The sequence below is a fragment of the Dromiciops gliroides genome, chromosome 3, assembly GCF_019393635.1.
Source record: "Dromiciops gliroides isolate mDroGli1 chromosome 3, mDroGli1.pri, whole genome shotgun sequence".
In the NCBI taxonomy this organism is placed as follows: domain Eukaryota; kingdom Metazoa; phylum Chordata; class Mammalia; order Microbiotheria; family Microbiotheriidae; genus Dromiciops; species Dromiciops gliroides.
Window position 1 is genome coordinate 419,832,706 of NC_057863.1, and position 25,690 is coordinate 419,858,395.

Below are 25,690 nucleotides of genomic sequence, written 5' to 3' on the forward strand. Positions count from 1 at the left end.
CTGAAGTTTTCTTCTCTAAATTTATGATTTAGATTACAAGAGAATGTCATTTGGCATCTTATTGATTTTTGGCAGAACATAAAAGATGGAGAAATCGAGCTATGATGTAGCACATGCCACTTGGCTGTTGCCCTTATCTACTTCATAAAAGGCTGGGGGGGGGGGGGGTGCAGCTAGATGGTGCAGTGGATAAAGCGCCAGCCCTGGATTCAGGGGGACCTGAGTTCAAATTTAGTCTCAGACACTTGATACTTACTAGCTGTGTGACCCTGGGCAAGTCACTTAACCCTCATTGCCCTGCAAAAAAACCCCCAAAACCAAACCAAACCAAACAAAAAAAGGCTAAGGGGAGGAGAAAAAGAAGTAAAATTTCCTGTATAAAAAGTTATTCAAGATCCTGACTGATTTTAAGCCCAGTTTCCCTGGGATGCTAACTTTTTATTCGGTTACATTACAAGATCATTTTAAAATAATTTATGGACTTACTATTATCAGAATGAGATGTGCAGAACATATCCCCTCCTGGTGAGGCTGAAATGTGTTCAATAGTGCCTCCTAAACGGGGCAGGAACTCTTTATTTCTCTCTATGCCACCTCGCCATTCTACTAGGACAGATTCACGCCCACCACTCAAAAGACTGGTGCCTTTTCATCCATCACACACACAGAAGGAAGAAAATATTTATTAGAAAACCTTTAAATATAACAGGATTAAATATATGAATACTTCAAAATACACATGAGAATTTAACTTCTAAGATCTTATATGTTACTTAAAATTGTTTTACTATTATTTTGGAAACAAATGATCACTTAAATGTATAAGCCTTCTAATCTGTTAATGAGTAGTGCAAAACAGAAAATTTTAAGGATAAAGATCATGGTGACCTGTCTTTACATTTCCTCTAAGTGGTGAGTAAATGTTTGAGTTTAGTGTTGAAATCAAATACAACTTGTAAAATTAGCCTGCCACATTGAAAGCCACAAATGAGAAGCAACTTATAAATTAACATAACTATGCTTCTACAGCCAAACCACACCTATCCTAGATGTATATATCCAGGTGGACTAGCTTTGTGTGCTGTCCATCTAAGAGCATATTACATTGTGCACAATTTAAATTCTTCATGCCCTTGGATTTTTGTGTATATGTAGTTTGGCAAAATTCTTGAGTAATTATGGATCTCATCAGGAAGCTATATGACATTCTTGGGCCTGATGCAATCAGAAGGTTGTCTGAAAACAGGAACATCTATCTGGAGGACTCCCAACAATTAAAGGGACTTTATTTTATTGAGACTTTGCTGGACACTCTCCAGTGGCAAATAACCTTAGTCTTACACCTTACTTAATATTTATGATCAGATGGTCAAACAAAATTATCTGTTGTTGTTTCTTATATGAAATTTTCTATGACCTTAACATATGCATGGGAGACACAGTAAGGAGTAGAGCCTTTAAGGCAACATTTTGTACTACTGAATGAATTGTTTTTTACAGCTCAGTGGAATCTTGTATTCTCTGCATCTTTCAGTCAAATGTGCGACAGTAAAGATTTGGTCTACTGTACAATAGTATTCACAAATGCCTACCAGGTCCCTTCTTATACCTTTATCATGGATGCCCTTGATGTGTATACAGATTTTTTTCAGATTATCTCAAGAACTGATCCCTTAAGGGGCGAAAGATATAATATACGGAACAAAATACACATTTTCAGACATCTGAAACGTGTAGATTGGTTCTGCCTAATAAAGTATAGTTGATTCAAAGAAGAATTTTTTGATTGTGTCTTGGTTTTGTTTTTTCCTGAATCTAGGAGAGAAAGGGGAACAAATGATAGGAGAGAAACATGTAGAACATGTTCTCACCAAGGGAACAGAAGCAACCTGAGACGCTTAAATGATATGTGTGTGTATATAGTTTTTGTTTTAAAGTGGCACACTGTTTATAATAGGGAGCAGTTTCATATGCAATCCCCCTTCTTCTCTTCTTTAAATACAGAAATACTAATTGGTGCTAATTGATATTTATTAAGCATAGAATAACAAAAAAATTTTTTTTAAAAAGAGAATGAATCTATTAAAATTATGTAACATCTGTAAGGGCCTAAAATTCTAGCTGTGATGTCTAAAATCTAATGAGTGGTTGCCTTAAATTAGAAAACGTATAGCACATCTAAAGTACCTACTATTGACTAAAAAGAGTGAGGGTCATTTTGAAAAAATACTTTTGGCAGGGGTTGGAAGGGGTTGCCACAGCAGTAGAATTCATTATCTAGTGTGCAGCCTCCTTGTGATGATGAGTTTCTCTAGATCCAGTCAGATTGCTCCATGGAAGGCAGGCACAGTCTTTTAGCATCACTAAACTCAAGGTCTTTCTAACCTGGCAGAACCTACCAGAGCTTGTTTTTTCCTGGCATACCCTTCAATGACCTAGGGGTCCCCTCCATGTCACAATGAAAGATGGGAGCAGGACTTATGTGAAACTATATTACATACACAGAGATGAGCTAAAATTAGATTTCTACAAACAAATTAAGCAAATCAAATGACGGCTGAATGTACTACTCAGTATTCATTTCCATATTCAAAATATTAAACATATACTTACCTTCTATTGAAAAAGCTAGATCCATAACTATATCATGATGCCAATGTAGAGATGTATAAGTATACCTTTTATTGTCATTGAAATTTCTCCTATTGAGGAAAAAAACCGTAATTTCGGTTACTCAATCAGGAATGTCATACTAGCCTGGATCCTATAAAGCCAACTATCTTATAGATATCTTCACAGAGATAAGCCACAGGTTAACCCATAACTTAAGACATTGAAAACAGAATACACTGTCCCTCCTACTTTTCCCTGCTCTAAACTTCCCAATTTTTGTTGAAATCACTACGATGATTCTAGTTAATAAGTTTTACAATCTTTTAATTCTCTCTGATCCTTTAGCCTAGTAGCTGCCAAGTTTTATAGCTCCCATTTCCAGAACATTTCTTGCTTTAGCCATTCCTTTCCACTGTCATGGCTTTTTTTTTTTTTTTGGCAGGGTAATGAAGGTTAAGTGACTTGCCCAGGGCCACACTGCTAGTAAGTGTCAAGTGTCTGAGGCCACATTTGAACTCAGGTCCTCCTGAGGCTGGTGTTTTATCTACTATGCCACCTAGCTGCCCCCACTGTCATAGCTTTTATCCAACAGCCCCCCCAATTACTCCCTGATTTAACTTTCTCCCCTTTCAAATCCATCCACACAGCTGACAAATTGAGATTCCTAAAACTTAGAGCTAACCATTTCACACCACATACTCAAAAAACTTCAGTGGTTCCTTATTGCTTCTGGAACATAAAAACCAGAGCCAGGGATTTAAAGTGCTCCACAATGACTCCAATCTCCTTTTACAGTATTAATTCCTATTTCTTCCCTCAATGCACTCTCTGTTCCAGCCAAACTGGCCTTTTACCTATACTCTCCCCCATACATGACTAAACATCACCTATCTCTCTGGCTTTGTAAAGGTGATCCCCCACATCTGCAATGTATTCACTTCTTATCTCTGCCTCTCATTATCTTTAGTTTTCTTTACAAAACAGTTCAATGCCACCTTTTCCACAAGGCCTTTCTCTCTCTGGAAATTTCTTCATATGTACAGGGTGCAGTTTAAGACAGTGAGAGCTTAAATTTTATACCATCATATCCTCTCAGTAGAATATAAGCACCAAGGGTATAGACAGTTTCATTTCGGCTACAACCTCAGAAACTACCAGAGTTTTTTGTGTAAACACTTAACAATTTTTTGACTAAATCATCACCATATAAGGCTGATTGTTTTCAACATGCAAAAGTTACAATACTTTTCTCTTTTACCACCTATCAGATGTAGCATTGTTAGCTGTGCTGAAACACATCTCCTATTTTCACTTTTTTTCCTTTAAAACTAGTGAGATAAAAGCCACTCTCTTCAAAATGCTAATACAAAAAACTTGGCTAATGAAGGCAACAATAAAAGAGGACAATGGTAGCTAATTTCAATTGACTTAGTGGGTCTTCAGTATTCTCTTTTTGGCTTACATACACGCTCTTTAAGACTAATGCAATATATCATAATTAAGTTTTGTATGATCCTCATGAATCAACCTACCAGAGACGAATTCTGCCATCCTGATGTCCAGTTGCTATGCAGTCTTCTTTAGGGTGACATGCTACACAAGTAAAGATATTATTGCCATTCTTCTTATTTCCTGAAGGCAAAGAAAACCTTAAAAGAAAAGATTTTCATGATTATAAAATAACTTCTGCCTATGTTGCTAGTGCTATGTTTATACAAAAGGAAGTTCTAAAAGTACTAAATGGGAAAATTGTAATTTTCTAAATCTATTAAATGGAAGATTTGGAGGTAAACAAACAAAAAGAAACCATGAATTTTCTTTTGTAAGTAAACACTAATATGCAAATTCCACATGTATTTGAATCTAACATGCTTCTATGTTACTTATTAATACTCTTAGAGACCCTGGTGTGTGTTACTGGACCTTACCCATTTGGGTCTTAGTTTCCTAATCTGTAAAAGAAAGGGTTTTTGCCACTACTTTTGTTTGGTGGCTTAAACCTTGGCCATCAGGTTCCTTATATATATATATAATGACCAAGTTGGCCTACATAATTTCTTAGATCTCCACAGATCCTTTTCTGACTGGAAGATAAACATCCCTTCATTAGGATTAAAAATCCAGATGAACCAAACTTTGGAGATAATTTAATTTTAAGGCATAAACAAAACATCAATCCACCCATGGCATTCATTGCCTGAGGAACATTTGGCACCTACTAACTGGTTTAGATTCACTACATGGGCTATGCATCATAAACCTCCTGACACCATGGGCTGGTTTTTTTTGGGGGGTGGGGTGGGACAATGAGGGTTAAATGACTTGCCCAGGGTCACACAGCTAGTAAATGTCAAGTGTCTGAGGTCGTATTCGAACTCAGGTTCTCCTGAATCCAAGGCCAGTGCCTTATCCACTGTGCTACCTAGCTGCCCCCTACTATGGGCTGTTACAAAATTAAGAGACTAAATAAATGAAGAGATACAAAAGATACCAAAATCCTGACCCATTATAGTATTAAACAAGAAGCATTTTTAAAATTTAGAGTACTATAGTTTTATAAAACAGACAGCAAAACATCCTTAAGTTTTAGAGTAAGTTTAATTTTATGAAGAAAAAATTTACATTAAACAAAAATACTGACAATTACAAAATGAATTCTTACCTAAACGTCTTTTTCTTTTTGAAGAAATATACAGACAAGTACAAGTCTCGAGCTGCAACAACATACTGACCCTATTTTTTGAAAGAGAAACAACTTGATCTTAACCAAGAGAAGCTGATTACATTCCTAAAACCGAAGTATCAAAACTGTTTAATTGCAAATATTCTCCTTATAAATGTGCTATATTTCTACAAAAATAAAGCATTTTAAAGGTTATTAGGGTAAAGATGTATGTATATATAAAAAAAAATTAAGGGATGCCCACCCATAAAGGAAAACAACCTTGAAAAGAGCTTAGAATTCTTAGCAATGCAATGACAAACTGGAGGACCAAAGATGAAGCATGCTGCTTTCTAACAGAGCAGTGATGAACTTAAAATCCTGTGGCACCCCTGGCTATCACAGCTCATCTCCAAGAAGTTTCTTAAAGTCAACAAGAATATATTTTTTGCATTCCTTTTGCCTCAACTTCAAAGCCACTATTGTTGTTAACGCTACAAACAGTGTGAAGCTTCCCTCTTTTATCAGAAATATCCTCTTTCCTAGAGCCACAACAATGGTCACCCTTCTCAATGTCATCAATGGAACATGACGAAGTACCCTGAGTCACCCAATGCTCTATCCTGGACCCTCTTCTCTTTTTCCTCTAAACTGTTTCACCTGGTTGATCTCAGCTCCCATGGCTTCAATCATCTTTTAGGCACATTATTCCCACGTCTACTTGTCTGGCCCTAACTTCTCTCCTGACCTTGTCTTTTTGTTTTGTTTTGCTTTGTATTTTTTTCCTGGGGCAATGGGGGTTAAGTGACTTGCCCAGGACAAGTGTCTGAGGCCAGACTTGAACTCAGGTTCTCCTGAATCCAGGGAGAGTGCTTTATCCACTGCACCACCTAGATGCCCTGCTGACCTTGCCTTTTTTTTTTTTTAAATTATAAAATTCTTTCTTTATTCTCTAACATATGCTTCCTTTCACAAAACAACATTTCAGATAAAGATACACCTCTGGTAAAATAGGAGAGACATGAGTTCTCATAAGTCATTTTTTCATAAGTTCATCTTTTTTTCAAGTCAACTTTTTCATATGCTATAAAGAAATAAAACAAGAAATTGGTAATATAGGAAAATACTACATGGACAACTTCAGGTGTTTCGCATCTCACCAGTCTGGTGACCTGCAAACCATCTATATATAGTTGGACAGATGGTGGGTAACAAATTGGTCTCTGAACAAAATCTGTCAGAACAATCTACTGTAAGTAGGTATCAGATAATTACCCCTAATGAACAGATAAGCAAAGTAATAAGGAAATTAGGTGGTAGTATTCACAGTGACATTTATAGGAATCTACTCACCTCCGGCCTTGCATCTCTACCTATCTGTTGCACATCTAGAACACTGTGTCCCATAGACATCTTAAACTCAACATGTCTAAAAATCAACTCAATCTTTCCTCTGACTCTTTTGTATCCAATTGGTGGCAAAATCCTGCCTTTCCCGGGGGCAGCTAGGTGGCACAGGGGATAGAGCACTGGTCCTGGATTCAGGAGTACCTGAGTTCAAATCCAGCCTCAGACACTTGCCACTTACTAGCTGTGAGACACCCTCATTGCCCAACCAAAAAAAAAAAAAAATCCTGCCCTTTCCATTTATGTTACATCCTTGGAAAACGTCCCTTTCTTCTCTGACACTGCTACCACTCTGGTGAAGCCTCTCATCACCTCACACCTGGTCTGGTCACCAAGCCTCTGCTCCAAGCCATCCTCTCAGTTGTTAAACTGATCTGACAGCACCTCTTCCCCCTCAGAAAACTCCGGTGGCTCCCCATTACCTCCATGATCAAATATAAAATCTCGTGTTTGGCTTTCAAAGCCCTTTGTAATCTCCCCTTCCTACCTTTCCATGTCATTTTCATTCCCCTCCAGGTAATCTGAGACCTAGTGACTCTGGCCTCTTTGCTGCTCTTTGCTTGAGATGTCCATCTCCTGACTCCAAGTGTTTTCCCTGGCCATCTCCCTGGCTGGGAACATTCTCATCTCTCCTCAGTGTCCCTCAAGTCTCAGCTAAAGTTCAACCTTCTGCCAGAAGCCTTTTCCAGACCTCTTTAACTTCAGTACCTTCCCTCTGAGACCACACCCAATGTATTCTGTCTATATTTTCCTATACCAGTTGTTTGTGTACTGTGTTCCCCTATTAGACTAGGAGCTTCTTGAGAGCAGGGGCTGGGGTGGGGGACTTTCTTTGTATCCCAGCAATTAGCACAGGGCCTGTCACACAGTAGAAATTTAATAAATGCTGTAACTGTACCCAGCACAAGCTAGCCACTTAAATCGTTCTATTTATGGAACTGACTACTCAGAGACTCTGCATTACTGTTTCTATGGGTGGTCAGTGTGTAGGTTCCTAAAGCAAAGCAGTAACTCACTGTCTCAGCCACTTAAATCAGTGAGAATTTAAATGAACTTCCCATGGTATGAGGGGCAAGATGTCATTTTAGTTCTCTTTTTATTTCAAGCCCAGCCCACTATGGCAAACTATTTTTCATTACTCTAATAAATCAACAAAATCCATACCTGTTAAAGTAAATTTATTTATCTTTTGGAACTGGAATTAACCATAGGTGTTAAGAAACAAAACAAAAATGCTACTGTGGCAAGTGGTCAAGTAGGAAAGGTACATCAGGGTGCATTCACATGATTCCACCCAGCCTCCTACATAAAGCATCTCAGGCCTTACATTTATCAGGTTTAGTATTTGCTGACCAAGCAGGTAAAATGAGCTAAAAATATGTTTCCAAGGTCCTTAGCTTTCTACATTGTACAAATATCCAAAATAAATCAGACATTTCCTAGATTTTATGAGGTGTTGGGAGAAGATGGAGAAGGAAGAGGTTTTGAAGAAGTGATGGTAGGATGGTAAATTAACTTGCTGTAAGCAAGAATGATAAGTAACTAGTATGGTAGGCCCCACACAGTATACTTATAGCAATTTTGTAGGTCAAAGACTGTTCATTCCAACATGGATTGTAAAATGATGACTATGTCTAATCCGTTTCTCATCTTTAAGTGAGTCTCTATTTCTTTTTTTTGTCAGCAGGACTGACAGAAACCTTAAATGGCAGAATGGGAGTTCTGCCTCCAGGTAGCACTGTAACCATGTCCAAGTTAATTTCCTTCTCTGGGACCCACTTTTTATATTAGAAGATGTTTAAGATCCCAAATTATATTCTATTGTAAGAAGACCTTATTCTGTGAAGCTGCCTTCAGATGGCCTAAAATGCTTTAAAACAAAATGACAACTTTCTAAAAACTCAAAACTAAATTGTCATTCATTTTAAGGATGTTCAGTGACATTTCTTCAAATTTGGTTTTAAAGTTGTCACAGACATTTAAAACAAGGACTTCTCAATTGAGTGACTAAAATTTTAGCAATTTTTAAAAATTCTGGAAAAACCCCCATCTGAACAAAATTGTAGAATGTATTTACTTTATGGTTAGATGGCTTATACCAGAAATAAAGTCTAAGAAAGAAAACTTACTTCTCTTCCAAAGGCAGTGCATTTAGGTGACTGGTTTATGTAATCCAAGACAAATGATAACTCTTTAGCTTCTACTTCTTGGTGTGGTGATTTTGGAAGTTTCACTGAAGCCAACTGGAACACATCTAGCCAAAGAAAACTGCATTAATGGCTTTATAGAGAAACGTGTGTGTGTGTGTGTGTGCGCGCGCGCGCGCTCTCGTGCTCACACAAAAGAAATTTAGGTCAGTAATGTGAAATCCATTTGATGCTCAGTAATTCTGGGAAATATTAAAGGAGATATTCCTTTCAAAGCAGATATTCAGGCAAGGAGTGTATGCCATAAAAACGATTATAAATAAAAGCTAAGTACTTTCCCCCACAAACTTCGACTTTCCAAAGTCCTAAACCATATAAAGAGATAATTATAGAGTTTAAAGACACAAAGAACAATTCTATCACTAAATAAGGCACATGAAAACAATGGAAAACAGGTTTGGAAATAGGGAAAGTCTCCTCCAATTGACTCCCTAAAGAGCTCTGCTGTTCATAATCTGTGTGACCTTAGGCAAAGCATGTGTCCTTCACAGGCCTCAGTTTCTTCACTTATAAAATGAAGGGGTTGGGATATTTATGACATCTGAGATGCCTTCCATTTTTAAACCTCTGATCCCTATAACCTTACTTTGTGATGCTGATCTTTATATTAAAAAAAAAAAAAGAAGATAGGCTCCTGTTACTAGATAACCTTTTTTATTCTAATAACTTTTCCAAACCCTAAAATGCACTCTGGTATATTTGAAAATAATCAAGCTGGAGTAAGAAGGCACCACCAAAATAAACATTAATATTATTTATTAAGATACTGACACTTAATGTCTGTGTGACTTTGGACAAATCATCTAAATTCTCTGAGCCTGAGTTTCTTCAATTGTGCATTAGTGGGTTGGGTGACATGATCTCTGAAGTCTCTACTAACCCTAAAATTCCATGTTTGGAATAATGTGGTAGGTGTGTGGTAGTGGTGATTGGGGGACCTAAGAGAAATACACAGTCTTTCTCTTATACCCTCCTGGAATTGTCTTCACTTTTCACTAAATGTGAAATATTAAGCAAATATGAGATCAGCTTTAAGAGAAACCTTAGAAACTATGAAAAGATGGCAGTCTGTCAGGACCTACAGGTTCTTAGACACCCCCCAGCCACAGTTGAAAAGCTCCAAAAATGTAGCAGAAGGAATAATGATAAAGAAAGCCAAAGAGAATCATCTATAAACTCTCCAATACAATCTGGGATAGCATAAAAAGACCGACAAATCCTGAAGAATTGTAGAGACAAGCTAGGGCAAATGAAAAGTAAAATGTCAAACAAGTTAGTAGGAGAAAAACTTAGACCAGTGCCAAGCACAAGGAGATCCAGTTGCCCTATCTATAACAGAAGACAGGGCTGGACTAATGTTCCACAGCTAAGAAGCCTCGGATTAAATTACTACAAGAGACAAACTAGATAATTCTTCCAAAAGGTGGTGCTTTGTCTTAGCCATCACCCTTTGCATTAAGCAGGGCCTACCCAAACCACACAGGAGTATCAGAGCAGTGTTTGACCCAAGCACAAGTTTCCAATCTGGAAAATGAAAAAAACAACGTAAAAGTCAGAAGAAAAGAGCAATTCCAAACCAAGTCCAAGAACAATTTCAGAAAAAAGAATATCCTGGTTCCAAGGACAAGAAGAATTCCTGGAAGAAATCAAGTAAGAGACATGGAAGACCTAGTATGTATGAGAAAATAATGGAACTTGGCAGTTGCCCAAAAGCCCCACCTGAAGACTGATTTGGAACTGATTGAATTGGGTGAGACTGACTGAGAACCTACTTAAGGTTGATTAAATCAAGACTACAACTGGTGAGACCACCCTCAATCAATCAGCTTGAAGGACCTCCCCTTTTGGGGGAGGAAGAGGGGAAGTAGGAAGGGAGGCTGGCTCCCCGGCTCCAGCCTCTTTCCTTTCAGAACCTCGGGTTGGTGGCTGAGGGAAGGAGGAGTTGATTCTGAACCCTAGGGTAGATAGGCTATCTTTTTGAACTCCACGTGTATTATCTTTACTAATTTCTAATATACTTTAATAAATGCTTATGGTCCAAACACTGTTGCTGAAGTTTCTAATTTGTAAGTAAATCCTAGCTAGTTTCACACCCACACCCACACCCACGGGGGGGGGGGGGGGGGGGGGGGGGGACAGGTAAGGACACACACATTAGATTTTACTCATCACATACGTAAAGAGTAGTAAGGAGAAGTAACACCTAATAACAGAGTAGTAAAACTTAACCAAGAATTAAACTCCCTGAAAAGTAGAATAGGTCAAAAAGAAAATGAAGAATCCATGAGACTGCCCCCCCCAAATGTTGAAACAAAGGAGCAACCAAACCAAAAGAAAAAAAAAACAAAAAAGAAAATGTATATTATACAAAATACCTGATCTGGAAAACAGATCAAGGAGAGATAATTTAAGAATCATCACACTACCTAAAAACTAAGACCAAGAAAAATGCTTGGCTATCAGATTTTTTAAAAAAATCTCAAATGAAAACTGCCCAGATTTTTTAGAACCATGGACAATGTGAAAATAAAAAGAATCTCAGTCAACTCCTAAAAGAAACTATCAAATGAAAATTCCCAGGATCATAGCCAAAATTCATAGCTTCCAAGCATCCAAAAACAAAGAGTTAAAGTATGAAGAAATGAAAGGAGAACATAAGATGTGGCAGCTGCTTCTAAAAATGAGAGGAAAGACTGGAATAAGATATTCCAAAAGGCAAAAGATTAAAGCTTAAAAATAAGAATAATCAAAAAGGGACCTTTAACTAAATAATTTCCAAGCAGTCCAGATGAAAAGACCAGAATTGAGTAGACACTTTGAAACAGAAATGCAGGAAACAAGAGAAATATAAAAAGGCACAAACATTTGATCAATGAAAAGGATTATATAAGTATGAACTGTTTACATGCTAATAATGGAGGGAAAAGGGGTACCCTTAGAAACCTATTGTCTTCAAGGGTCATAGATAAAGAAAATAAGACAGAGAGGGCCAGGTGGTGGTTCTATTCTATCTTGGTAGGACATCTTCCTTGAAAAAACCGAACACAAATCTTTCTCTCTGCTTTATCCTCTATTAAATATTGCCAGTTAGGGAATCAATGAACAGTTATCTGTGTTGATGAATTTATCAATGAATGTTAGATAATCTTAATAGATACGTGGAAAGAAAGCCTGTAAGTCTGTATTTTGCTATGCCAAATCAATGTTTTCTTGCATTCACCAAACATTTTTCAACTTTATGACAGAAGATTTAGTCTTCTGTACACAATTATTTGTTAAATTTTGCCTGTTCTCATTTTCTTCATGCATAAGCAGGACATCCTCAAAGATTTCATAAAGTAACCACTGAGGTTATCATTATTGATGCCTTATTAAATACCTTTACTATGTAATAATAGTATGATTTTTTTCTAATAATTTGGTACCTTTCTACTAAATATCTTGTAAATGAACCCTCTCCATTTTTCCACTTTCATATGTAGCTCTTATAAGAGTACTTGGCACATTTACTTTTCTTAAGTGACAATAAAGGACATTCTCTTATAGCATATCAGGAACTGAAGTGTTACAAAGTTCAAATGTAACAATGATGAAACTAAGTTGTTATAAAACTTCTAACAACAAATATCCAGTAGTATTTTATTTTTAACAACTTAAGTTCTGATAAATATACTGGTTGCAGCAATACCTCAATTCTCCTTATTTCCTACACTCTCAGCAAATAAAGACTGTCCAGCATGTTTGGAAAATGGTGATTGTCAAGAGTATAGAATGAAGAATAGACATTCAAAAAGAACATGTTTCAGTTACAAGAACACATTACAAGTCAGCCTTAAAAAAATGATCTGTGCTTGTTAGGCTTATTTTTGTTTACTGCACTATAGATTCAAGTTTCTTGGGATGTCATGTTACATCATTTCTACAATATGTGTAAGTTGAAATAAGCTCTAAAGGTGATAACAACATATAAAATTAAACTTCAATTACAAAAACTATTGAGTTCACATAAAAACCCCCCCCCAGTAATCACAACTAGAGATTTGTTTAAATCCTGAATTATACATTTTAGAGAACTTGGAATATGAATATATGATGCTATACCCTATATTATAAAGAAAAAGTTATTAAAATATACCTGGTATGTCTTTATTTATTATAACAAATACTGAGTCCTCAAGATGGACAGGTGCAAAGAAGGCATAGAGTTTACACCCAACCACAAAAGTCTGAAAAATAAAAAAAAAAAATCACACAAGGATATTATATAAATTCAATTCAAAACAATCAATTGCCACCATGAGTTGGTAAATCTAGAAAATAACTATTATTAAACATAACACATATAGGACTGTACATTTTCCATAATTTAGTCAAAAACAATTTCTGTAAACTTTCAATTTTCCCAACTACCAATATCTGGTAGAAATTCTTGACTCTACTTTGTCTTAAGATTTAGCTATATGACGACTTCTGAAAAGTATGCTTTAAAAAAGAGAGATTAAGCTTGGTCCAGGCTTCTTCTTAGCACTTGTAGAATAAAGTCATTTATAAACAATAATTCTGTAGATCCTGTAGACACAAACGGCTTCATCAATACTCAATAAAAAACCCACTGATTAAATGTTTATGAAGCACTTTTTTTCTTTCTGTATGTGCGTTAACAGTCATTATGCACAATACTGAAAGTGTGTTAACATTTGTATACTGGGTTAATTTTAGGGGCAGAATAAAAGATTCTAAATTACAATGGGAATTTAAAAAATAATCTCCCTCCAAAAAAACTAGCAACTAATTTGGCAAGTAGATTGCCAAAATTTCTGTAGCTATGTGGCAAATGGGAGTTCAGGAGAAGACCTGAGTTCAAATATGGCCTTAGACACTAGCTTTGTGACCCTGGTGAAGTCACTTTACCTGTCTGCCTCATGAAATAATTGTAAAGCATTTAGCCCAGGGCCTGATACAAAGCAGGCACAAAATTCTTGTTTCCTTCCTTCCTTTCAACACAAATAATTGTAAAGAAAAAACTTTGCTCTTAGAATATCTTCCCTAGTCATTCTTGTCCTCTTTATCTTTCCAGCCTTGGAGAATATGCTCTATGGACAACTTCAAATAGACCTAGACCACTAAGAATATAACTTTATTAGTTGGGAGACAGAAGGCCAATCCACATACCTTTATCAGAATGCCATCTACGAAGTCCCAAAGTTTAATTGTGCCATCAAGAGAAGAAGAATATAGCTGAAAGGGTAAAAGCAACATAACTGTTTAGAAAATAGAATCAAATACAAAAATTAAGCCTTTTTTAAGTAAAATTTTTCCTTATTTACATCTGAAGAATTAAGACATGTTTTCTGTCTTTGGAAAACAATCTTACCACCTTTGTCTATACTGGGTAGTTTCATCAGTTTTAAGCCATCTTAGTTTGGGGAATCTTTGCTAAACTGTACACCTGTTTTATGTCCTGGAATTAATTGGTTGGCCTGTTTACTAAAACTTGAAGTTTAACCTGATATTGGACTGTTTATAGTATCAGCAAATTCCTCATTTCTGAAGGGACTAGGAAAATTATTTAAATCTATGTCTGAGTAGCTCTATTATCATCAGCAATTTTAAAATAAAATTACCTCCAACCAAAATATCTTAAACTAATTCAGACTGTTGAAAATGGTGGTGTTTTGACTCACTTCCAAGTGGACTGAATGGACTCAAGGGTATTCCTAGCATAAACTCACTAAGTTTGCCTCAACTCCAGTTTTCCAGTAAAATTGGTCAGGGAGGCAAATGGTAAAATATTAAATTACAAGTAATCAGACAACCTGTAGGTGGTTTTGTGGATTGAGCTGGATTCCAGTCACCAAATTGCTGTGTCCCTGTAGTACATACACACATCCTTCTGTAGCTGTGCTATATACTTTCACAAAGTCACCGGAGACACAGAAAAGGTACCTAGAAATAAAAAACACATTAAACAGAAGAAGAGATATGTAGGACAGTCCCATGAACTATACAGATGACCAAAAACATTTCTGATAAAATGTATAAAAATGAGGATATGCAACAAACTTTCCTCTTGTCAATTTTATGTTTTGTATATAGTGAAAATAAATTAGTGGGAGAGCATACTATGAAAATGTTTTACACACAGTAGGCATTAAATAAATGTCTGGCCAACTAAATGTGTCGAACTAAAATTCTGTTACTCAAAAGTTTTTATTAGAATAGCACACCAATGTCGTTTTCCCAAAGAGATCATAAAAAAGGAAAAAGGACCCACATGTACAAAAATATTTATAGCTGCTCTTTTTGTGGTGGCAAGGAATTGGAAATTGAGGGGTTGCCCATCAATTGGGGAATGGCTGGACAAGTTGTGGTATATGAATGTAATGGAATTCTATTGTGCTGTAAGAAACGATGAGCAGGAGGAGTTCAGAGAAACCTGGAAGGACTTGCATGAACTGATGATGACTGAGATGAGCAGAACCAGAAGAACATTATACACAGTATCATCAACATTATGTGTTGATCAACTGTGATAGACTCGATTCTTCTCACCAATACATCAGTACAAGAAAGATCCAAAGGACTCATGATGAAAAAGGCTCTCCAAATCCAGGGAAAAAAAAAAAAGAACTGTGGAATATGGATGCTGATTGAACCATACTATTTCTTTTGTTTTTGGTGCTGTTGTTTTTCTTTTCTGAGGTTTTTCCTTTTTGTTCTAATTCTTCTTTTATAACATGACTAATGCAGAAATATGCTTAATGTTATATATATATATATAAAACCTATATCAGATTAACTGCTGTCTAGGGGAAGGGGGGAGGGAGGGAGAAAAATTGCAAATTGGAAATCTTATAAAAACAAATGTTGAAAACTATCTCTACATGTAACTGGAAAATAATAAAATACTTTTATTAAAAAAAAAAAAGAATAGCATACCAATGAGGGATGGTCAAAGAATTTCACAGCTAGGCGGGATGTTGTTTTACAAATGAGAAAACTTAGGCAACACTAAGATAATGCTTGCCTAATGACTCAAAGGTAATAATGGCAGAAATGAGATTTGAAATCCAACTCCAGTGTTCTTTCCATTGCTTCTTGTTCCATTACTACAGGGTGGACCAAAAGTCATGAATCTTTAATATCTTTTGTTTTTAATTTACAATACCATAGCATCATATACAGTATATCTAGGACATGAATTTACATTATGTGTGAAAAATAAAATTTTGCAAATGGCAAAAAAAAAATTTCAAAAACTTATTAAAACATCAGACCCCTTCATGACTTTTGGCCCACTCTATACATGCAGAAGTAAACCATGGCCACAAAGGGAATTAAGCCACTGTGTGAATAAATTCATCAATATAAACCCATAACCAGCACTAGAAAATAGAGCCAAGCAGTGTTCCATTGAGGGTAGGTGAGCTATGTTATTTTCTATATGGAGGGCAGCACTGAAAAATACTTCCCATGAAACTTCCAAAGTAGCATTTTAGTGCTTGTTTTCTCATGTTGAAGTTGAAATAATATTATGTAGTGCAAGTGGTAACTAATATTTAATATATCTTTGCTCTTGAAACAAAACGGTAGATATAGCTGCTTACTACAATTGGCATATTAGTCATATGGGTGTCCTTGATATATTAAAAAAAATTATCTAATTAAGAGAAATCACTACCCTCATATTCCTATTTGGTTTGTAGCTTCAGGTATTTATGATCTTTTAGGTCAGATATCACCACATCACCATCACCTTTGAAAAGGACTTATTTTCTAGCAAAGTTGAGAAATGAAGTATCCTGCGTGAGTAAATGTTAATGATGAGACTTTAAAAATTAACTGTCATGTACTCCCTGACTTCTCCAAAGTATATTTTGAATAGAATTGAACATTTTATTGATGACTCATTCATCAATATGTATAAATATTGCCAAAAGACACACAACCTGAACAGTATCTTTAAGATAATATAGAGAAGGGGACAGCTAGATGGCGCAGTGGTAAAGCACTGGCCCTGGATTCAGGAGGACCTGAGTTCAAATCCGGCCTCAGACACTTGACACTTACTAGCTGTGTGACCCTGGGCAAGTCACTTAACCCTCATTGCCCTGCAAAAAACAAAACAAACAAAACAAGATAATATAGAGAAAAAAAGCAAACTTTCTATTATGTTAAGTAGACCCTTCATAAGATTTATGAAAAATCATGGGAAATAGTCATACAAAATAAGAAGACATGGAGGCATAACAGGATTTAGAGCTGGAAAGAATCTTGTAGATTATCTAGTCCAATCTCGTTTCAAGAAATTAAGGTCCCAAAGACTTATTACATCAGTGAGTCAGCCAAAAACCATTATTAAGCACCTACTATATGTCAGGCACTATACTTAAGCTCTGGGAATACAAAGAAGGATAAAAGATGGTCTCTGCTCTCATAATCTAATGGGGGAGTTTAATGAAAGCCATATGACTTGCCCAAAGTCATCCAAGAAACATTTAGCAGAGCAAAAACAGGCCCTCTGATTTCAAATCAGGTAACCATATGACATCCAAACAGTTATTGTAGAGCTCTAATATGGTTCTTTAGAAATAATAACAGCAAGGGGCAGCTAGGTGGCACAGTAGATAGAGTACTAGCCCTGGAGTCAGGAGGACCTGAGTTCAAATCTAGCCTCAGACACTTGAGAGTTACTAGCTGTGTGACCCTGGGCAAGTCACTTAACCCCAAATGCCTCACAAAAAAAAAAAAAGAAAGAAATAATAACAGTAGAAAGAACACTAGCTCTCTAGTCAGAGCATGTGAATTTAAATCCTGCCTGACTTTTCTTCATCAGTAAAATGAGGTGGTTGGACTAGATGGTCTCTGAAGTCTCTTTCAGTTTTGTATATATGATCCTCTGACCTTATATATGTCAATAATATCACTACCAGGTGGTATGTAAAGGCACCAGGATAAGATTGGAAGAACAAAAACTAGCTATTATCCTAATCCTGGGTATAATGCAAAGTTTAAGAACCATTTACTAATGTTTGTTACCCTCTATTATCCTAAAAACAAGCTCACATTGCCACATTTTTGTATGCCACCTACTCTCTTAGCCCTAATTTTCATTTTCCACAATGCGTATTCGATTTTAGAATTTTGCTATAAATACTGAAACTTACATATCAGTGGTAAGGTTTGCAAAGTACTTCATGGACATTCTCATTTAGACACTCACAACATTACTGTGAAGTCAGTACGACTGCCCCCATTTTTAAGAGGAGGGAACCGTAACTCAAAGGTCTGTGACTTTGCAGGACCACAGAGATCTTCTGAATGACAGAAGCAAAGATGTGAACCAAAAATGCCTTTGATGTAATAGATATGAGTGCCACTGACTACCTGCCTACATAACTTGTGGAAAAGAAGGAGTGAGACTTGTGGCGTAGAAAGAATACTATACCAAAAGTTGAGAGTGTTAACGACCCTACTTTTGCCACTAATTTGATAGGTTACTATGGCCAAATCATTAATCTTCCTGAAACTTGTTTCATTTGTCAAGGGAGGGGGTTGGTTCAGGTGACCAGTTCAAACTTTCTATTATTCTAAGTACCAGAAAGACTATATTATAAAGTGGTTTTATCTACAAGGCAGTCCTGTGGCTTTGAGACTCACTGATTAATCCAACAACTATTTCAATACCTTCTATATATTAGGGTTAGGTTTAAGGTTAGCTGCTATATGAGATGGAGAATTAAGGGCATGTCTCATTAGAAAAAGAGGTGAATCAGTCACATATTAAATGGAAAGAATGAATATATAAAACCAAAAGCTATTTCTCCATGGATAAGTAGTCAATCAATATGAGAAAACAATTCTCCAAGAAATGCAAACTACTGAAAATATACTACAAATCACTGAAGAAAAAAGCAAATCCAAACAACTTATTTTTACCTCACTCAGCAAATCAGGAGAGATGATAAAAGATGAGGAAGTTAATTTTAGAAGACGTGTGGAAAGACTGGCATATAGATACACTGTTGGTGAAACTGTCAACCATTTGAAAGCAATTTAGAATTATGTTAAGAAGCGACAGAGAGATTCTAATGCTAGGCATATAACCACTGGAGGTCGAAATAGAAAGGTATCTAATGTACATAGCCACACTTTTTTTGTGGTGGCAAAGAACTAGAAACAAAGTAGATACTCGATGATTGGGGAAGGACTAGATAGACTAGTACCAGAGAGTAATGGCATATTCCCTGTTCTTTGAGAAAGGAATATGAAGAATTCAGAGAAACACAGAAAGACTTAGATGAAGTGACGGCAGAATAAATTAAGCAGAACAAGGAACACTATACATGTGTGTATGCATGTAAATGTATAATTATAGCAATGTTAACAAGCTGTCAGTCATTTGATGTATTAGTTTCTCTCTAACAATTTTTTGTTGTTATCAGGGATGGTCTGCTGGGTAGGGAAGTAGAAAAAATATATATTTGGAAATGATGGTAATGTAAAAAAAAGAGCAAGTTTTTAAAAAAAATACAGTAGTGAAATCTTTAAAATGCTGAGCAGTCAACAAGGCACTTATTAAACAACTAATATGTGCCAGGCACAGTGCAAGTGCTTTGGATTAAAAAAGAAGCAGATGATAGTCCCTACTGTCATGGGTTCAAGCAAAAAAAGATGCACAAACATGCTATAACCAGGATAAATAGGAAATAATTAAAAGAAGGAAGGCACTAGAAATAAGAGGGGTTCAGAAAGACTTCCTGTAGAACATTTGATTTTAATTAGAACATGAAGGAAGACAGGAAAGCCAGGAGGCAGAGATGAGGTGGGAGAGCATTACAGGCCTAGGGGACAGCCAAAGATAATGCCTAGAGCCAAGGAATGGAGTGTCCTGTTTATGGAACAGCAACGGGACCAGTGTATGTGGTAGGGAATAAAGTATATAAAAACTAAAAAGGTTGAGCAGAAATGGGGTGGGGGTGTTAATGAAGGGCTTTAAATGTCCAACAGAGGATTTTGTATTGTATCCTGGAGGTAACTGGGAGCCACTGGAGCCTATTGGAGGGGGTGGCATGGTCAGACCTGTGCTTTAGGAAAATGACTTTGGTAGCTGAATGGAGGAGGGACTGGAGTGGGCAGAGATTTGAGGCAGGCACATCCACCACCAGGCTATTGCATGAGTTTAAATGTGAGTTAATGAGGTCCTGCACCAGGGTGGTGACAGTGTCAGAGGAGAAAAGGGGTTCTATTTGAGAGAAGTTCCCAAGGTAAAAGTGACAGATTTTGGCAACAGATTAGATATGGTGGGATGAAAGACAGTGAGGAATTCAGGATGACTCCTAGGTTGTGGGTGTAGGGGTTTGTTGATGCCTCTGACAGTAATAGAGAAGTCTGGAGAGGAAAGGATGTTGGGGAAAAGATGAGTCTGATTTTGGACATTTTGAATTTACGATGTCTACTGGACATACAGTTTCAGATGTCTGAAAGACAAGTGGCGATGGAGACTAGAGGTCAGCTGAGAAGTTATGGCTAAATAAACAGATTTGAGAATCACCATCATAGAGAGTGAAGGAATAGAGAGGAAGTAGAAGTAGAGTGGAAGAAGAGAAGGCCCATGATAAAGCCATATGATATGGGACACCTATTATTAGAAAGCATGACCTGAATAAATTTCTGGCAAAGGAGTCTGATAGGTAAAACCGGGAGAGATTGGTATCCTGAAAATCTAGAGAGAAGAGTATCAAGAAGAAGACGGTGTCTAATAGATTCAAAAGCTGCAGAGAAGTCAGGAATGAGGATGGAGAAAAGGACAATGGATTCTAAAAGAGATCATTGGTAATTTTGGAGACAATAGTTTTAGTAGACCAAGGAGGCAGAAGTGGATTGGGAGGGGTTAGAAAAGGCGTGAGATAAGAGAAAGTGGAGGCATCTATGGTAGGCAGCCTTCTCCAGGAGTTTAGCCACATAAAAGAGAGAGAACTACAAAGAGCAAGGATGGAAAGGTCAAGTGAGGGTATTTTGAAGCTGGGGAAAGATGCGGGCATGTTTGTAGGCAGTAGGGAAGGAGCTAGTAGACATGCAGAAATTCAAAGTAAATGACAGAGTGAGGATGAGAGAGGAGATAATTTATTGGAGGAGACAAGATGGAATGAGATCATTTGTGAAAGTAGAGAGGTTTGCTTCAGTAAGGAGTAAGGCCACCTCTGGGACAAGGATGAAGGAGACAGTGGCAGAAGGCATTTAAGCAATGAGATGAGGAAGAAGAGAGAAGAGAGAGAACACTGCTAAAAACCTAATTTGGGGGCGGGGGAACGGAACGGGTAAAAACACGAGGTACGGTTCTCAGCTGAGAAACTGGACAGGGGAAGCCATGAGGATGGATGAAAAGATTTGAAAGAGCCGCTGTGGAGAGCGGGTCACTGAGTTGATGTACGAATGTGTTAGTTGAGGAATAGAAAGAAAATATAAAACACCTTAAAAAAAATTTTAACTAGTGCTTAGCATAGTGCCGTGCATAAAGAATGAGCTTAATAAATTGCTTCTCCTATCGGAATGTAAGTTTTCTCCAGGGCAAGAACTCTATTTGTTTTGCTTTGTATTCCCGGCGTTTACTGAGCCCGGCATTCACCGGCTCGTTCGTGAACCCCAGGGCCTGCCCATGAGCCAGCTAAGCTTCAGGGAAAGTCGTCAATCCCGGAGGTTTCCCCGGACACTAAATTCCAGGCGGCATCCACGCCATCAAAACATTGTTCATCCCCGTGGGCGAAACGAGACAAAGATCCCCACGGCCGAAATCTGACTGTGGCGTGGTTCTAAGAGGATAACGAACCATGAAGTCACGTGTGGGGGCTTTCTCCCGAGACTGTTTACAGAGAGCGTGTGTGTGCGCATGCGGGTGTGTTCCACGCGTCAGTCACGCGTGCGTGTGTATGCCGGTGTGTGGGTTTCACGCGTCATATGTAGCGGGTTCGGGACCTCACCTGCCCCACTCTCTCCACTCAGGATTGCCCTGATCTACTACCTCGCCCCGTCCGTCGCCCCCCCTCCCCATTCCCGCTTCGATCGCACGTCCCTTGTGGGCACGTCCCCGGACCGCGGTGCCCTCCGCTCTCCCCCATGCCAGCCCTCACGGCGGACTCCTTCGGGGGTGCACGCGGGGGAAGCTCGGCTCGAGACTGCTCCCCGCTGCTCCTGTCCCACGCTCCAGTCTCGCACGGAATCCTTACTTGGAATCAGCTGAAAACACCGCTCTCCGGAAGTTCAACTTGCTGCCTCCGCTGCGAACCACGCGAAGTTTCTCCTCCGCCACCATCTTGGCCCTGGTGCTGCAGCCTCTGACCTCTGACCTTCGGGCTTGGAGCTGATCTAGGCGGAAGAGTCCCAGTTAGGTACTAAGTTCACAGATAGCCCATCTCGGGGAGACTCCGAATGGGCGAAAGTTGACGCAAAGCGTATCACGTAAACATCACCCAGTTTAATTTAAAAAGTGGCCTCATTTTGGCCAAATAAACCTCGAAAGCCTCTTCCGCCCGCCGTAAACATGGCGATTCCACGGGCATGCGTAGCCCAGCGAAAGGTTGAAGGCGACGTCTCGGCTCTTCCTGATGACGTTTTCACTAGGGGTCAAAGGCGTCTCCTGTGGAGTGCGGGGCTACTGACGCGCAAAGGCGGAAGTTTACTCAGGTCCTCCTTTCACGTTAGTCAGTTTCTTAAGTCTCAGTGTCTGAGTGGCTGGAGGTAGAGCTATCTCTGCTCTCTGGTTCATTCCCGTGAACTTCTCCAAATCTCTCTGCTTCACCGAAAATTGGACAAAACAAAACGAAAAAACAAAGAGGAGGAAGAATGCTATGAGCATCCACAAGAATTGATAGGATTGCCTTGGCGAACTTTGAATGTTTTTGTACCATAGTCAACTTCGTGGTTCCTCTTGGACACCCGTCTTTAGCTCCACGGTAAAGAGAGAATACGAAAACATGTTCCAGATGATCCTTTAGTGCGATTGTATTTCTAATTCTAGTTGAAGTACATGGGGAAAAATTTATTCTGTATTTCATGCATAGCTATCTATAGCAGAGTTCCTCTACTGAAAATTATTCGTTGAGTGCTATGCAAAATTGGGTATCTAATAATAATAGTTTAGTAATTAGTTATCTTTAATTGGTGTTAGCTGCTCAGTGACAAAGTGTACGATTTATTAGGGTAAAATAATAATAATAGGGTAAAATGCACGTTAGCATGGCTCAGTGTTCTGTATTATGATAGTTCTACAACAGTGGACAAATTTCTAATCAAGTAAAAGCTTTTCATATCGTTTCAGTTACTCTAATTCAAGTAACTTCTTGAATTGTGAGAATTACGTTTTCCAAGTTCAGTGACACCAAAGATTGTGTTTTCTAAATAGTGTATTGTCTAAAGCCTAACTTTTCTACATGTAGATTATCAGTAAATATTTGTTGAATTCGAGATAGAGCAACTTTTAAGCTAGTTGTAAACAACAACAAAAACAAAATGCTACAGTCTTAAGAGAAAAAAAAAGTTAGGCTAACAGTAAAAGGGTAGAAGAGAGTCTGCCAAAGAAGGGGTAAAGAGGCAATGAGAAGGATGGAAACGGAAAAAGAAAGGAGCAAATCTTGTTAACAGTAGTGGTATAGGCTACCACTGCTGAATGCCCCCGTGGGGAAAACAGAGATCATTTTTAAAGGGACACTAGGACCTTACAATGCTCCTGTTTAGGGATTTGGTGCTCAGAGACCACTCATCCTGTTCCAGAATAAGGGGAATCAGAGCTTCTAGGGGCAAAACTGACACCCAGAAGAATGAGAGGACATGGATCTATGAGGGAGATTTTAAGGCAAATGGGGAAAATATGACCATGGGTATGGCAACAGCTAATAATGAACTGCACAGTCAGGAACAGAGAAAACTTTCTACTATAGGACATTATCCTTTCTATCACCTGCAGGAATTGATATTTTTAAGAGTGAGGCAAAACAGAAGAAAGGGGTCAGGAGTAAGATTTACAAGACAATAACATAGAAACTTTTTAGACCCCAAACTGGAACCTTAGAAGTTTTAATTTCTTGAGGACTAGAGACTAAAGGATTAAATAAGGGCCTTAAATCTAAGAATAATTGTCTAAAACAGACTTAAAGGAAAGATAAATAATGAAGAGAGGAAAAGAAATTCCTTTTAGAGAAAGAGATAGACAAGATTTAAAAACTAACAAAAATTGAAGGGGAAAGAAAGTGAAATTTTATTTGACTAAGGAAAAAAACAGAAAGATAAAAAGAAACTAATTGTTAAGCAAAACTTAGGGAATGAGATAACAAATGGGGGTAAGAGGAGGCTTGAGGATCAGGAGAAGAAAGTTGGTTAGAATGAGGTTGCCATAAAATAGATTAAGCAAAATAACTGGACTCCTAGTACTAAGTGTGTTTATAGAGGAAAAAAAATGGGGGGATCTTAATTTTGGGGGGAAAATTATTGGAGACAAATGGGGGGAAATGTAAACCTAACTCATAGCTAAACATGTGGGTTAAATAATCCAATTTTTAAAAAATGACTGGATAAGAAAACAAAACCCCATCATCTATTGCTTACCAGAAGCACTTTAAAAACAAAGACAAACAGAATAAAGATGAGGGGCTAGAATTTTTATAAACCTATGGATTAGGTGAACACAAAAAGAGCAGGAGTCTTGATCATGCTATCAGACATAGGAAGAAAAGGAAAATCAAAGGAAAAAATATGTTGAAAGAAACCATAGACAAACTAACATCAATATTAAACATACTCCAAGTTCTTTTGGATCTGAATAAAGGGAACATTGACTGAACAACAAGAAGACATAGACAATAATACAATAGTGTCAGGAGATTCAATGTCCGTTCAGTTTTGGCTAAGTCCAACAGAGAGAGAAAAGGTAAAATACAAAACTAAATTACTGGAGAAACTAGAGCTAAATGATTTATGACATCTTCTAAATGGGACTGCTAAGGAATAGAAGTATTTCTCAATACCACACAGAACTTTTAGAAAAACTGACCAGGGCACAGAGATTTTACAAATATAAAAAGGCAGAAGTAGTAAATGCACCCTTTACAGAACATACCTCAATAAAAATACTAGTTGGTTCAGAGAGTACAACAAAAGACGCAAGCCCAAATGGAGACTTAACAATGAAATCTTAAATAATGAATGGGTCAAAGGACAAATAATAGAAACAATAATTATGTCAAGGAAAATATTGATGAAGCAACATACCACAATTTCTGAAATGTAGCTAAAAATTATTATTGTACATACATTCATTAACAAAACAGAAAAGAGGATTAATGAGTTGAAAATACACTTAAAAAGTTAGAAAGCAAACACACAAACTTGGAGATGTTAAAAATAAGAAATAGACAAAATCCCTAAAACCTATGGAAAACCCTAAAATTTGCTTCTTTAAAAAGAGTAAAAATTGATAAACCTTTAGCCATTTTGATGAAAAAGAAGAGGGCAGAATATCAGATCAACAAAGTGACAAATGAACAAGGTTACGATCACAACAAAGCCAGAAGAAATTTTTTAAAATGTTTAAAACCTACTTTAGCAGTTCAAAAATATAAAATACCCAAGCTAACAACCAAATAGAGATATTAAAAAACAAAACAACCACCCAATTTCAGAAAAAGAAAATAGAACTGGTCTAAAAGCACCACCAAAGGTGGGGTGGGGTGGGGGGGAGGTCTGGAGGGGTGGGGGTGGGGGAGCAAGTTCTGGTCCTGATGTATTTCTAGGAAAATTCTGTTAAACT

The 25,690-nt window shown here is 37.5% G+C and overlaps 1 protein-coding gene across 1 annotated transcript in view; it reads right to left on the reverse strand.

The window, feature by feature from the left end:
- WDR75 (WD repeat domain 75) overlaps window positions 1-22,436 on the reverse strand; it is a 38,868-nt gene extending 16,432 nt beyond the window's left edge. The window contains exons 1-9 of the mRNA XM_043998600.1: window positions 22,116-22,436; window positions 14,706-14,835; window positions 14,062-14,127; window positions 13,025-13,115; window positions 8,812-8,936; window positions 5,276-5,346; window positions 4,146-4,262; window positions 2,614-2,702; window positions 487-645 (exon numbers count right to left, since the gene is read on the reverse strand). Coding sequence (XP_043854535.1) covers window positions 487-645; window positions 2,614-2,702; window positions 4,146-4,262; window positions 5,276-5,346; window positions 8,812-8,936; window positions 13,025-13,115; window positions 14,062-14,127; window positions 14,706-14,835; window positions 22,116-22,201 — 934 coding nt within the window. The 5' untranslated portion in view covers window positions 22,202-22,436. The remainder of the gene's footprint in view (window positions 1-486; window positions 646-2,613; window positions 2,703-4,145; window positions 4,263-5,275; window positions 5,347-8,811; window positions 8,937-13,024; window positions 13,116-14,061; window positions 14,128-14,705; window positions 14,836-22,115) is intronic.
- Window positions 22,437-25,690: the final 3,254 nt, after the last annotated feature.